We start from the raw sequence: 14,566 nt of genomic DNA on the forward strand, positions 1-14,566 counted from the left end.
ATGGAGCAAGGACTGCTGCTGCAAAGGAAGGAGGTTTGCACTCCAAAGCAAGCTCTGAGCACTAGATTAAACCAACAAATCAAACACTAACATTCACATGGCCCACACTGCAATGTAAAAGCGTGTACAGCAGATGAGCTCAGGATGTTTCTAATGCAACAAACAAGGAGAGAAACAGCAGTTCTTAGTAGCTAAGCGTGGCATTGCTTTGTCACGTGTTTTTATTCACCTCAATTCAAAGCTGCTCTAAACAGAAGTATTTTTATTCTTACCAGCTGGAACTAACAAACTGAATCAATTGCACTGCCACCACCTCCACAACAGTCAGCATAAAGGCACACCTCCTTTTCTCTTCTCTTAAGGACTAATTGGTAGCAGACTGCATCCAACCTTTGAGCTTTGTAGCTCTATCCTAGTTACTGTGTATAGAAAGAGATGACTAATGCTGATCAGACCCGTGGGTGGAAAAGCAGCAAGTGTCAAGCCAGAGTCCGGTTATTTTTCTCCTATCAGATCAGTTATCAGCAAGCCTGCAATCACCAATCATGGCTGCTGAGACATTTTATGGTATGTGTAAGGTTGTGCTCCTCCTAGAGTATTCGTAATGAGTTATTTTTTATATTTTTAAGAGCAACTAATAGCCCTACAACAACTCAGTAGTCTTATTAGGAGGAAGTGAACACCTATCACTAGTCAACAGCCCTAGCGAAGAAGAAATTTTCTCTTTTTAAGTACACTATTACATAGGGGGGGGAAATACATTGTAGCAACAGCACCAAAATGACCACATCATAGGTAACAATAGCAACATCTCACAAGAGTTACTGGAATCTAAGTTAAGAAACTAAAAAGAAATCACTCGAGTGTTTCAAAATGCCATCAAAACCTTGCAATACTACAGCAAGAGATCACCAAGTGAAACATCAACAGGTGGCAATAGTTCAGCCTCACTCCATTCTTCATCTACTCTTAGTGTTCTCTTCTGTCTGGAACTATCCTTAGCCTTCCCTGTAGACTGACATACTAGCCTCCCTGAGAATCCGAGAGACTGATTTATACAGATTAGCATGTTACCAAGTTCACTTTCAATATTGCTCACCTTGAACTTCATTATCTGCTTTAAAGAAGATAAAGGTATTATACTTACAATGTCTTTTCAGAGTAGCATTCTTCAGTTTGGCAATGAATTCTGCAGGCATTTTTCACAGTGAGCGTTGGAAGGATTTTTATATTCAGGTAGCATGCAATAAATCAGAATTTCCCTCCCATGGAGTCACAGAGATTTCCAGTGCCGATCTCACGTTTATGCGCCAGCACTTCATGCACCTCAAACAGCCCACTGTAGAAGTTGAAGGACTCACCAAGATGTCTTTGCAATAAGAAAGAAGATGCTGCTAATCAGTTCCATTTCTTCAGATAATAGACAAGCTGAGGTAGATCTATTCATTCTTACAAGCTTCAGGCTGGAAAGCTTGAAGAGATTGCTAACAAGGATGGAAAAACATCATGTGAATCTGTATGACTGGCAGTGAATACTGAGGTGCAAACTTCACCTCAGCACAGAGAGAGACCAGAGCTGGAGAGCTGCAGTTATAAACACAGCTCACAAAACACGAGTTCTAATCACTGTGTATTAAGTAAATTAATCACTGTGTATTAAGTAAGTTTCATATGCTAATGACCAGCTCAGTTTGCAAGTAAATATAACTATTTTCAAATGAAACATTGCAGAGATGCTCTTTTCAAGGCAAATTATGGCCAAAATAACTAATTTAGATGTGCTTTATATCACTTCACGTTTACAGAGAAAAAAAGGTAGATGTTTTGAGAACTTAAGCACCATAAACTAAAGAAACAAGATTCAACAGATATTTGTGAATGCTATGAAAACTGAAAGGGTCTTAAATTTGGAAAATGTGACAAAGAGCTGAAAAGCTTTATCATTCACAGGTTTCTCTAGGACAGCCTGAAGCATGCAGGCTAACCCATCTCAGGGGGACAGCCACAAAAGTTATCAAAAATGAATTACGTGCTGTTTGTTGGTTTGGGGCTTTTTTGAGGGCGCGTTCGGTAGAAATAAGATGAGGGCGTACTTCACTTTTTAGCAAAGACAACTCAGTGTGACAGATCTGAGGACTGATGAGCACCTCTCAGGTAGCGAGGTTTCCATCCACCTTGGCCAATCAGCCACATAGCACAGCCTCCAGACACTTTATGGCATCTCAGAGCACAATTACAGCAATTCAGTTTTCTTCATGCACTTCCACGTTCCCACAGATATAAAAAAGCTTGCATATATTCTTGGGTCAGAATCCAACATGAAGCATCGTTGGCACTAACTTGTGGCTATAAAAATCACATTCTGAAGGAGGCAAATAGAGCTCTGCTGCCATCAAACCCGTACCCTAACAGCAAACAAGGAGATACAACTATCAGCTGACTGGCGTACAGCAACGCAGGCTCTCCAGTGTAGAAATCCATATAAATTATGTAAATACTGCCTTGAAAAGCACCGTTGTGCTTCAACTCCAATTCCAAGAGCAGCCCTCTGCAGCACGCTCTGTTACATAAATGTCAGGCTAATCACAGCAACTCTGCTCACAGATGTTGCCAAATCTCCTGAAGTATAAATGTGGATGAAAGCATTCAGGATGAGTCAGCTGCACACCCACCTTCCTTGGGAGTACAAACTACATTGATGACAACAGGCTGACCACAACAACAAACAGACCTTTAGGAGATTGAAGTACTTGTTTCAAACTGACCTACACTCAGTAATTCCTCCTCTTCACTGATACCAGAATAATCTGGAGGTGCTGAGCTCCTAACCTCCAGAAGTAAGACTGCATCAAAGTGGGGTCTGATGATTTTTCAGCCCAGGATGAAAAAAATTAAAAAAATTAAAAAAATAAAAAAGACAGAAGCTCATCTGTGCCACCAACAGCCATTTCTATTTCCATGTTTGCCCAAGAAATAGGTCATGAAAACAGCAGCTCCACTGAACTCACAGCCTCACACCCAAATCCTCAATGCTTTCCTCTAACATTCCTGCCAACTCAAAAGCCCAAACCTGCATTGTCTCATCTCCTGCCCTACTGAATTTAGCTAAATAGTGAAGAGGAGTACTTGTGGAACTGTTTGTTTAAAACTACTCTCTCGATCACTAAATGCCAAGAGGAAATATGGAAACGGTCACTCCCACACATCAGAGTGACTGGCTGATTCACAATTGGGATAGATTTTTCATGAGTCCGTGTGCAAATTTGAGTCACAGTATTTATCTTCGGATAAAGTTACTCTTGAGATGAAATTAACCTTGGACAGTATAAATCTATTCAACGTCGTGGTCAGAGAAGTTCATGATTTTCTGGCTTCCAAGCAAAGCTCTGCTTGGGACCAACAGCTTCTCATTCCCTGGCATTTACAATTTCATCACTCCATCAAGCGGTTAGGAAGGAATGTTCCTACATTTGTAATGGTTTCTCCTTTCAACTCCGCTTTTCCAGGTGCCTAGAAAGCAGATCTGCAGGAAGACTGACTTTTAGAGTCCCACCTAACATGCCAAACCAGTAAGTTGTGTGGATAACGTGGCATTCAGCTACACTTATGAAGAGCGCGAGTTCTAGGAACAACTGGTCTTCAATGATCAGAAAAGCACCATTAATGAGAAAGTTTTGAAGAAAAAAAGAAAGTGCTGTCTGTAAGCAGTTGAGCTCCCTCTGATTTCACAGCTTGTCACTTCGCAGCAAGCACACCACAGGTAAGCCTGGGCAACCACATGTTTGGCTGCAGCCAAAACGAAGCCTGGATCCTCACATTGTGTTTGCTCCCATTGCCTTCACTTGCATGGAAACAGAACAGTCTCAAACCACCCATCTCACACATCTCACAGTGCTGGCCACAGCCTGAACGACAGCCAAATAGCACTCCACTGTATTTTTTCCAGGCAGTTCATAAAGCACAAGGACAGCTTATCTGTAGCTTGCAACAGGAAGGGAAAAATCTTTAATATATTCATTTAACTCAGAGGAGAACATTAAGAGCTGGTTTCATTACTAGCAATACACGTGGCTTGGAATGCAAGTCCTCTTTCTTAAGACAGAAACTTGAGTTGGTTTTCCTGAATCACTTACAGCCGAGTCCAAATGAAGACGACTGCTCTCTTAATACAATATCCCCAAACTCAGAGAGGAAACAATACAACACTTATTAGGGTAATTATCAAATCAACCCAATATTTGGACAATGGAATTTCTGTTATCGCTGCTTTGAAATAAGTCCTTTAATAAGGAGAATAGCCCTGCAGTGAGCAGCAGTCTCCCTTGGGAGCTTTTGACACAGCAGATGATGTTATGCATTACAAACACGCCGTGCTCCATCATCCAGCAGAACATCAGGCAACTCCCCCCTTCCCCTGCAGGAATCCAAGAGGATTTCCCAAGTAACACGATGAATGAAAGCGTCTTCATTACAAAAAAAGGAATCATTTTTTCCCATGCAAAATCTCATCCTTTTTTCCAGTCTCTGTTATCTGAGGGAGAGCATTACTTTCTCTGCCAGCCTCCCCTCTCAGTTCTTCCGCTCACAAGAATCCCTACAATGTTTCAGAGAGGTCCACAATTAATTCAAGTTACCTTTAAACAGCTGCTGCAGCACATTGCTCCTGTCTACCTTTCATCTAGAAAACGTGAACGGACACAGTGTGTCAGACACTTGCCAGCAGTAAGCATTGCATGCATAATGATATCAGTCGTAGCACAGAAGTGCTACGCAAAGAAACACCGTGCAGACCCTGCCCAGTGCTCTCTAACATCATTTGAAATATTCCTGTCACACCTGTGCTGCTTTAGACTGCTCATTTTCTCTTAAAATCTTCACCTGTCAGAGCAATACTTACAATTCTCATTTCTGGAGGTACTTTGCCAGGCAGAAAACTCACTGACATTTAATTCCAAACATCTAAGGAAGATGACAAAGTATGAGAATATCATTGTTGGTTTTTTAAAATGGTTTAAGTAGAGAAATCAACTGTTTTTCTTTTACATCAGTTTCACCCATCCAACTGATCTCTTATTTCAGAGCATGCCTTAGAGCCCACTACTGTGACTACATTTTGGCCAACGAAATATCCATTTGCTCTTTATTCTACAGATTTCACTTGCAAGTCATGAAGAGCTCCGCATCATTAAAAGGTATTTTTGGTCAAAGACAAGCAAGGTTTAAGAGCAACATCTACAGTCATTTTTCTGTGTTTTCAAACTTGTGCAGTTCCAAGAAGCAAAGAAATTGGAAGAGCATCCTGGGGCAATGAGCCTGGAAAAACAAACCTGCATAGCATGACTGCAAACCGCGCTTCTCAAGAGGTTATTGGATCTGCTGGAAGACGAGTTTTAATCACAAAGATAAGATGAAAAGCAAGACACCATGACCACACTGTGGTTTGCATGCAACCTTGGATTTTTAAACTTCAAAAGCTCTGGGAAAGATTGTTATGGAAACCTAAACTCTACTTCAAGTTAGAACTACTGTTTTATTGGATTTATCAAGTACTTCCTAGAGCGCTCCAACACAGAGGGGCTTCAAGTTTACCCCATATCTTACCTAGGAGGTCTGGAGTACCTACGCCGAGTGACAGGTAGACAAACAGAGGAAGGAACCCATACAAAGAACAGCAGCTGACAAGGAGCAAACAGGCAGCTCAGCAGCCACCACCAAGTCACGTTTCAGCTGACAGTGAGCAAGCCCATATGTCAAGGAAGTACCTCCTGCTCATGGGAAGCTGCATCTTCTACAAATTGTTGGCAAAGCGAGGAGTTTACAAGGAACATATGTCAGATCCTAACTGGATGGCTTTTAAAGTTGCTGAAGCACACAAGTCTCAAAGGTAGAAACAAAACATTTACATTACTGTATTTAGGGAATGCATTTTTCCTTAGCAGCTCCAAGGTAGAGCCACAATTGATATGAGACCATGCAAATCAACTCAGCACACAGCTCAAGGAATTACAGCATAACAAAATAACACAATAGAAGATTTGCCTAGATCAGTGCTTTTCAAGGTAACATGGTTATGCAGAACAGAGAAAAGAGACTCTGCTAGACTCCTCTCCAGCAGCAGACGTAGAAAATTGGAAGGCAGGCTGGAAACTCCATTCCATCTGGAAGAAAAGGATGCTGTTTGCCAATTGCTGCCTGTGATCACTTCACTCAAGGACCGACGGTGAGTTTCCCCATCCAAAACTGCATGTAGATTAATACAATAAATCCAGTTACTTGGTTTCCTACTTTCAACCCATTTACATCAACTAACGGAATTGAGATGCTGCAGGAAAGGAATCCTCACATAACCCCACATTCGGGTGCTGTGCAGCAAGAAGCTCCATGCAGCTCCTGTCTGACAGGGCTCAGATGCTCCCAGCTCCCCCCCACACACACCACACACTCTGCTTCTACACGCATTTCAAAAGCATTGGCTTTGCACTTTTATCTGGAAACCACTTGACTACCTCACACTACTTTGAAGCTTACCAGGTAAGCTTCATTTAATGGAAGGAACAGATAGCAACATACACAGCTGAAGACCTACATGATGTAAGCAATAGAAATGGTTAGCACAGCACAATTTCACACCAAAACCCTCTCAAATCAGCAATAAATTTCACAAAGAATTTTCTTGAACCCCACAAAGTTTGAGGCTAAAACTTCAAAATACACTGTTTTGTTCCCAAGAGGCTACAAGACAGGATGCAAGACTTGGTGATTCAGAGTTTGTGTTATGGTTGTCATGGGGGCAGGCAAGATGCTCTCGTACCCCAGTAGGACAACTGACAGTGCTTGGCACAGCCTGGCACAGGCCCAACGGAAGCCCAGCAGGCACACCAGCCTGCCAAGCACTGAGCTGACCACACTCTGGGTTGGCAGGTATGCTGTGCTCCCCATGGAAATTCACCATCCTGAAAACATTAAGACCAGACAACCTTTAAGCACTCTTCAGGGAAGAGGTCTGTTGGTGGACCAGGACACCTTCCCCTCACCTCCGTGCACAGTTACCATCTCATACAAGTGCTGTGAAAGCAGCCTACTGAGCTTAGGTCAGCCTGCAGCAGCCATGGTTTAATAGCTCGTTCTGTGGGGAGCCATGGCCATCCTCCAGTAGGCCCCTGATAAGTTATCTATCCAAATGGAATCCCATTTTAATTATTCCAATGAACAGTTTCAGAGATTTGACAGTGACCTCACGGTGTGGCAATCCCTTCCTTCTGGGGAAGCCAATAAGAATGATTCACTCAAACAAGGCTGCCTTCCACATTTTTTCCTCTCCTACTTATGCAAGTGGTTCTGTTTCTTAATTCCTTAAGAGCTGCCAAGAATGCAGAAAGAGATAGCAGCCATACTTCATATTTTACACAAGACATAAGCCATGTCTCATAGGCTTGCCCTACTGCAAAATAATTCCATGTCACATTCAAGTACTGCATATTTTCATCTTCGTTGAGATGACATACAATTTGGGCCCTTAGTACTGGGAAGAAAACCCTTTGCCAAAACTTGAACGGAAAAAAGACAAATCATTTTCCATTCATCATTACATACTCAAGGACGGAACGCTCCCGAACGCCAGCTCAGTCTAGTTTGCCCTCACAAAGTCAGTACCAAGATACAATCAACAAGACAGTGACATCAAAGATGATCTCTTACCTCAAGAGCACTTTAGATACTGCGACTGTTCCTCCTCAGCAGAGGGAGCTGCCCTGGACCATCCATGGCAGCATAAAGCAGCAGTTGAGCTCTGAGGGAAGCTGACTGCCGGCCAACAGTACAAACACTTGCTCAATAAACAAATAATTAACATCCCCAAACTAAAATCGTTTCTGCACCTCCACGGACAGCAAGCACTTGCAAATAGGGAAGTAATTTAAATTACCAATTTGTGATCTGTTTGCTATTTTATAGAACGGTAAGCAAGTGACTCATAACACCAATGTTTTAAAACTTCAGTTTTACCCTCAAGACTGCACACAAGCTAATCTCATAGAGAGATCTTATCTCAAAGATGAGGCTAAAAACAGCTTCAGAAAATGAATGAAAAGTGTTCCTTTTTTTTTTTTCCTTGATTCCTATAAGCAGAGCTGTACCCCTCCTGTCTGAGGATAGCTGAGAAACATTCCCCAGATGGAAGGAAATCTGCCCTGGAATTTCTGTATTAATGGCTGGATCAACCTCACCATGGCCGTGATTTCCTTTCCCATCACAGAGCCTACACACAGACTCTTGATTACTCCCATAGACCGCGCTGTTAAAAAAAAAGAAGTACTAACAAGTAATTGTCACCCATTGCTGATATTTACCCCTCTCTGAGTATCACGCCCTTCAGCCCTGCAAGGGTATTTCTGGACTCTGTGAAGCCAAGCTTTGTGCTGTTCCCTGCAAGAAAGAGATGCCACGAGCAGAACACAGCTCTGAAATTTATTTTTTTTTTTTCTTCAATTCAGCATCCGTTTAAAGCTTGTTATGCTCTGTAAGAATGAATCAGTGTTTAGCCACTTTCATACACCCAATGGATCTTCCTGATCATTTTTGGCCGTGCAAGAAATCCCAGTGCAATCTAACAACAGAAAAAAAAAAAATAATAATAATAATAAAAAAATGCTAAGCAGTAAAAGATTCCCACCTTAGTTCCATTGCTCCATGAGAAAAGCTGAGCACAGATTCCCTTTTCTTATTTGAGGTTAAAACACTGAAAGTTTCCTTACTTTTGAACCCTTCAAACGAGCATTCGGCTGTAGCTTCTGTTGTAACAGTAAATCTAGTAGGAGGCTGCAGACCTCATTTGCCTTGCATTTAATTAGATCAGGCAGCACTGAAGCAGGCAAGTGCTAATGATAGCTACCAGAAATTGTTACCCTTTAGCCACCTTCTGCCAGGGTGAGGTGAGCAAGGAGTTAGCAGGGCAGCAAATACCTGTTTGTGGGAAGGGGGTGAGGAAAGAAGCAGGAGGAAAGGGAATTCTAGTGGAAAGCTCCATCTTAACAGCAAAGTGAACAACTGCTAGGGCTCTTTACATTATAGAAGTTCTGCTGTGATGGGATTTATTTATATTTCAGTTCAAGCCACATCCTATCTTGACTTTCCAAGTGACATCAAGTGCATCTGCTCTTGTTCTACAGCCCACGCACCATTGATCCCATGAAAATGAATGTATCACTCATCCAACACTATGGAGAAAAAAAATCAGACAAAAAAAAATAATCAAACAAAACTGCTGTAAAATATCTACATGGACTTCCATAGTAAAGCCCTCGGGGGGGGGGGCAGGGTTGAATTTAGTATTCTGCATTCAGCGTGGGAAACAACTGAGGTCAAGGTAGGCAAAGGTCTGGTAAGCGTAACAGTTTTATGCCCCTTCAATCCATTGCACAGCCAGCAGTTCTTCAGCTTGTTAATCATCAGTTTCAAAATTATGATCGGCAGTAGGCAAGATCAGGAAAACAGAAGTGCATTTAATTAAGGAATTTTTTAACTAGTTTCCATCCTCAGCAAAAATCCAGACACCACTCCAAGATGTTCTTCCAGCAATTGCAGCCCTGGCAGCCAGTCAGCACCACCAGGTGAATTCTGTGAAATCCGAGCCTACCAAATAAATTTGTTTCAGGAGATAGGCAACAGAATGGCAACAAACCATAGCTAGTAACAGCCGGGGCATGAGGTGCTACAGGGCCCACGACATCCTGACACAAGGGAGCAACAGCTTCTTTGAAAGCTGATGCTGCAACAGTTTCAGCCACAGCCTGAAAGGGCGGCTGAACTGTGCTGTATGTATCTCAGCCATGAGGAGCCGGCCTTGGCACAGCGCTCATCCTATCTTCCTCCTGGGACTTCTCACCCTATGGAACTCATCTCGCTGTGCAATTCAGTATGGGAGAGTCAGCACCAAAATCCTGCTCCACCCAGCACACCTCTCACCATAGGTAACTCTGGTTCTCACCTACGGCAGCTTTTAAAACCAGCCTGCTACTGCTTGATAACTGCAGGCAGTTCAGTCTCTATAGTACTCACTTGCTCTTTTTTAGGCCTAAAAAGAGTCTGCCATCTACCCAGAATCACAAAGATTAAGTACCACAGAGCACCACATGCAGCTGAGCCCTTGATTTCCTGCAGATATTCTTCTCCAGAACTGAAATAACCAATTACATCTTAACCCAACATAACTGAAACAGCTAGTTACATACACTAATACAATAACAAGAGTCTACTCTTTACAGGTGAAAGCCATAAAGATTAAGCATTTGACATACAAAACCAGATGTATTTAAGTCTTTTGTCTATCTAACACCATGCATAGGAAAAAAAGCCAACCACCTAGGTTCATAAAGTAAGCTTTTTCACAAAAGGCTGCTTCCCACCCGCACTGCATCTCAGCAGCACAGAGCTTTTACCTCTGGCAGCTTACCCTTAACACCCACACCTCTCAGAACAAGCAGGGAGCCAGTGAAGACATTCTCTCGCTTCCTAAGGAAGTTTCCTCTCAGGAACATCTACATCATTTTCTCTCCATGCTTCTGAGGACAAGCTACCTGACAGGAAAGCAGCAGCGAGTTCTAAGCAGCATGAAGCACTTTAAGACCTTGCTAATAGGCAATCTCACAATCTAGGCCTGCTACAAGCTCTAGATGTTAGCAGAGCCAACACCCTGATAGCCCACCAAGCATTGAGCTCCCCTGCCACTGCTCACAAAGTCAACACAAGGAGCTGTGTGCTCGCACTGCTGCGGCATGCCTTGCGTCAGCCAAAACCTCTTCTGCCAAGCACTGGTTAGGCTTCTCCCCATCACTCCTCCTGCTTCCATTCTTTGGCACTTTGTTCACATAGCTGTTGCATAGAAAAAGGAATCAGACTCCTACCTCATCTTGCTTGCCTGCCTCTCCCATCGCCCTCTTCCATAGCCAATGTTACAGCAACACTCAGACCTCCACACCAGCAGCTCTGATGCTTTGCTTCACAAACCAATGGTTCACCCATTCTCCTCTCCAAAGCTGCAGCCATCCACCCACTCCCAGGCAGAAGGGGACATGATAGCAGTCCGTTCACTGCTTTCAAAACACATCAGAAAGCTATAAATGCTTTATTTCAGCCCCCCATCTCCCAGCATAACTGCAACGTCATCAGAATCGCCCTAAACCAAGTATTTACCCGAGAGTTCAGACCTTCATACTCCCTCTGACGTTATCTAAACACCATTCTTCACACTTCACCCATTTCAAGACGGTTCTCCCTTATTCATTCACAGAAGTCAAGTCATTAGAGCAGTTTCTTCCAATATACTCCAGTTGAAGGGACTCACCCAAAAGAGCATTTACCACTTCCTCTCTCATTCAAGGAGACCCATTTGTCATCGCTTCGAGGCACTGAGCAACAGGCTCCCCCTGTGCGCACACTACACCCTGCCCGCTTAGCGGACCAGAACTACAGGAGCAGCAATGTTGGAAAAGAGCCCTCGGGTCACCCTGCCCACGTCCCTCAGCGCCACATCTCCGCGGCAGCGTAGCACCTCCACGCAAGCCGAGTCCCACCCCCCTGCAGCCCGCGCACCGCCGCGACCCCCTGCAACCCGCCGGAGTCGGAGCCCCGCCGCACCCCCGCGGCCGCGCGGTGCGAGGCGCGAGGCGAGGCGCGTGCCGGCCGCGACCCCGCGGGCTGCCCGCGCGCCACCTGGCGGCCACCACCACCTCCGTTAGCTCGGCACGGCCGGAGAGCTCCCGCCCGGCCCGGCCCGGCCCGGCCCCGCTCCGCTCCGCCGCCGCTCCTCCCCACCACCCCCCCTCGTGCCGAGGGAAGTTGACGGGGCCGGGATCCGCCCGGGGCGGGCCGCCGCCCCGCTCAAGTTTCGCGGCGCTAAGAATAACGCGCAGCTGCCACCGGCGCCGCAGCCCCCCTCGGGCCGGGCTCCGGGCGGGCGGACGGAAAGCTCCCGCCGCCTCCTCGCTCCGCGACCGCCCCGGCCGCCGCCTGAAGGGCACGGCTCCGCGGAGGGCGCTCCCGCCTCACTCACCGTCCGGTGTCGCTGCTGCTGCCGGCGCCGCCCCAGCGCCGGGAAGCAGCCGGCGGCGGAGAGCGTGGCAGCAGCGCCGCGGTGACGACAGAGGAGCAGCGGCAGGGACCGGCCCGCCGAGGCCGCCATCGCGCGCTGAAGCCGCCCCGCGCGCACGGCCAGACTCGCGCTGCGGCGGCGGTCGCTGCTGCTGCCGCCCGGCGGGTGGGGGAGAGGAGGAGCGGCGGGGCGGGGCCGGAGGGCGGCCGCGGCCAATCGGAGCCCTCCTCTCGCCGACCCGGGGCTCGTCGAGCCGGGCGGGCGGCCAATCGCCGCCGCGCGGCCGCCGTTCCGAGAGAGAGGATTGGTCGTCGCCTCGTCTCCCCTCCTCCTACTCCCTGCGGGCGGCGGGCGGGACCGCGAGAGGGGCGGAGGGCGGGGAAACTCCTCAGGGGCGGAGCTCCGGTGCTACAGCGGCGGCGGGAAGAGCGCGTGGGAGCGCGCTCGTGAGGTGGCAGCAGGCGGCTCCCCTTATGCCGAGAAAATGCCCATCTCAGCGGTGTGCGGAGAGCCCTCGGCACTGCCGCGCTCAGGGCTAGGTAAAAAGCGCAGGCAGGGCAGTCAGGAAATGCACTGCTGTAAGCCGAGCATCACGGCAACTGGTTGGAGAACGGCTGATTAATCGGGACAGGGAAATCTCCCTGTCTGAGAGGGACTCCGACACCCCCAGGGCGTCAGCTGTGAACCTCCCATTGCCACAATGCGCGGCGTTTCCTCACCTCGCCAGAAGTACACAGTGCACGTGTAAAGCGACAAACAGCTCCTCCAAGGCAAGCATTTGTTTTTGCAAATGCTCTCTCAAAATCGAATGTAGTTTTGCATTCACACCAAAAGCACGCACTAAAACCTGCCCCAAAACTTCCCCAGGATGCCATCTCCACCTCACAGTTGCTACCACATCCTTCTCTTTCCAGGCCCAGCATCTACATCACAGATAGCCAAGCAATTTAGAGTTTTGTGCCCAGCTCTGCTATCCTTCGCACCCTCTGCATAGCAGCAACCACTTGAAGTTTGCTGCAACTGGATTCTGCAATTAGAGAAAAACTTGTCCTCTGATGCTGACAGATTGCCAGCCCATCTCCACAGGAGGACATTAGATGTTTGAAAATCAAATTGTCTTACCCGAGTGCTTTAATTTGAGGCTCCACCTGCTGCAGGTGCAGCAGCTCCAGTGATGTGCTTCTGCGTGGATGCAAGAGGCTTTGGGGAGAGGGCTGTTTGCTTGAGTTTCTAGCTGCCAAACTGGTTTCCAGTGCTGAGGTGAACCAAACCTGCCCAGGTGGACACATATCACACCAGGCAGGGATTTCTACTCTTTGACAGCAGATGCTCAGTCAAATTTATTTCCCAGAAGACTGTTTCTAGCCAAAAACAAACAAAGAAACAAAACAAAACAAAAACCCAGCTAATTATATCCTCAAATAATCAAACCTAAACAATATACAAACCCCTTAGACATCACATGAAAGTCCTTGCTGGACCTATATACGTACACATATATACACGTGTCCCCTAGGCCCTATACGCAGCCCTTTCAGGTCCTTTCTCTACATATTCCTTCAAACCTCCGCATAAGAGCTCACGCACACACCGTTCATGACCTTCTGTACACACACACCACGCCCTGCCCAGAGTCCTTTCAGGATCTACGTACAAGACCCCTCAATTTATCACAGGCATTCCAGGACCCATTCACAAGCCCACTGACCCTACACATGTATGCATACATATTATACACGCGTGTTCTTCAGGAAAAAATACCTGCCAATTCCCACGCAATTCAACAGACACACCCCGATCCCTTAGACCTCACACACTCCGAGACCGCACGCATCACGCCCCAAAACCCCTCACCGAGCCCTACACGCCCAGCCCCACAACTACACCCCTTTCAGGACTTCCCGCGCACTCCGGGCGGGCAGTGACGGCGCTGTTCCCGCCTCCTGGCGGTGCCGCCCGCGGAAGCGCGGGCGCGGTGGGCGGTGCGTGGCGGCGCCGAGGTGAGCGGGGCGGTGGCGCCGGGGCTGCGGGCCTCGGGGAGCGGAACGACGCGACCACGGGTTCCTTTGGGGCCGGGGGAGCCGCTGGGGGACGGTGGGAGCTCTGAGGGTGCGGGACAGCGGCGCGCCGTACGTTGGGCCGGGCTGTGCCGCCGGCCACTGCTTGTAGAGCCGCCGAGGTGAAGCCTCGCTGTGGCGGCCGCGAGCGCGAAGCTCGAAAGTTGGGAAATAAAGCTGCTGCCCGCCGGACCTGCGGTTCGGAGCGAGCCCGGGTGTCCGGAAAGAGCTTCGCTTCAAGCTGCGCTGGCTGCCGGTGACAAGCTTCCCTTCGGGTCGGTGCCTGTTCTAAATTTAACTCCCTTTCCTTCCTGTGCGTTGTTGAGTGATGTAAACGCTTCTCGCCGCCAGAATCCCTCTGCCTGCTTCTTGCCAGCCGCACCAAAGGCTTTCTCACGTGGTCGGTGCCTTTCTGGAGGGC

The 14,566-nt window shown here is 47.4% G+C and overlaps 2 protein-coding genes across 4 annotated transcripts in view; one reads left to right on the forward strand and one right to left on the reverse strand.

The window, feature by feature from the left end:
- The window catches only part of MCU (mitochondrial calcium uniporter), an 83,570-nt gene extending 72,202 nt beyond the window's left edge, over positions 1 to 11,368 (reverse strand). Inside the window, exon 1 of the mRNA XM_042818336.1 lies at positions 11,342 to 11,368. Within this exon, the coding sequence (XP_042674270.1) occupies positions 11,342 to 11,353 (12 nt within the window). The 5' untranslated portion in view covers positions 11,354 to 11,368. The remainder of the gene's footprint in view (positions 1 to 11,341) is intronic.
- A 2,673-nt stretch (positions 11,369 to 14,041) lies between these two features.
- MICU1 (mitochondrial calcium uptake 1) overlaps positions 14,042 to 14,566 on the forward strand; it is a 91,398-nt gene continuing 90,873 nt past the window's right edge. The window contains exon 1 of one of the 3 annotated variants that reach the window (XM_042818055.1): positions 14,042 to 14,088. The gene's annotated coding sequence lies outside the window, so the exon portion shown is untranslated. Of the gene's footprint in view, positions 14,089 to 14,259; positions 14,421 to 14,566 lie in introns of those variants that run through there. The other 2 variants (XM_042818053.1, XM_042818056.1) reach the window with 2 other exon arrangements.

Source organism: Centrocercus urophasianus, unplaced genomic scaffold (genome assembly GCF_019232065.1).
Source record: "Centrocercus urophasianus isolate 14NV4802_14NV808 unplaced genomic scaffold, USGS_Curo_1.0 seq_17, whole genome shotgun sequence".
Lineage (NCBI taxonomy): Eukaryota > Metazoa > Chordata > Aves > Galliformes > Phasianidae > Centrocercus > Centrocercus urophasianus.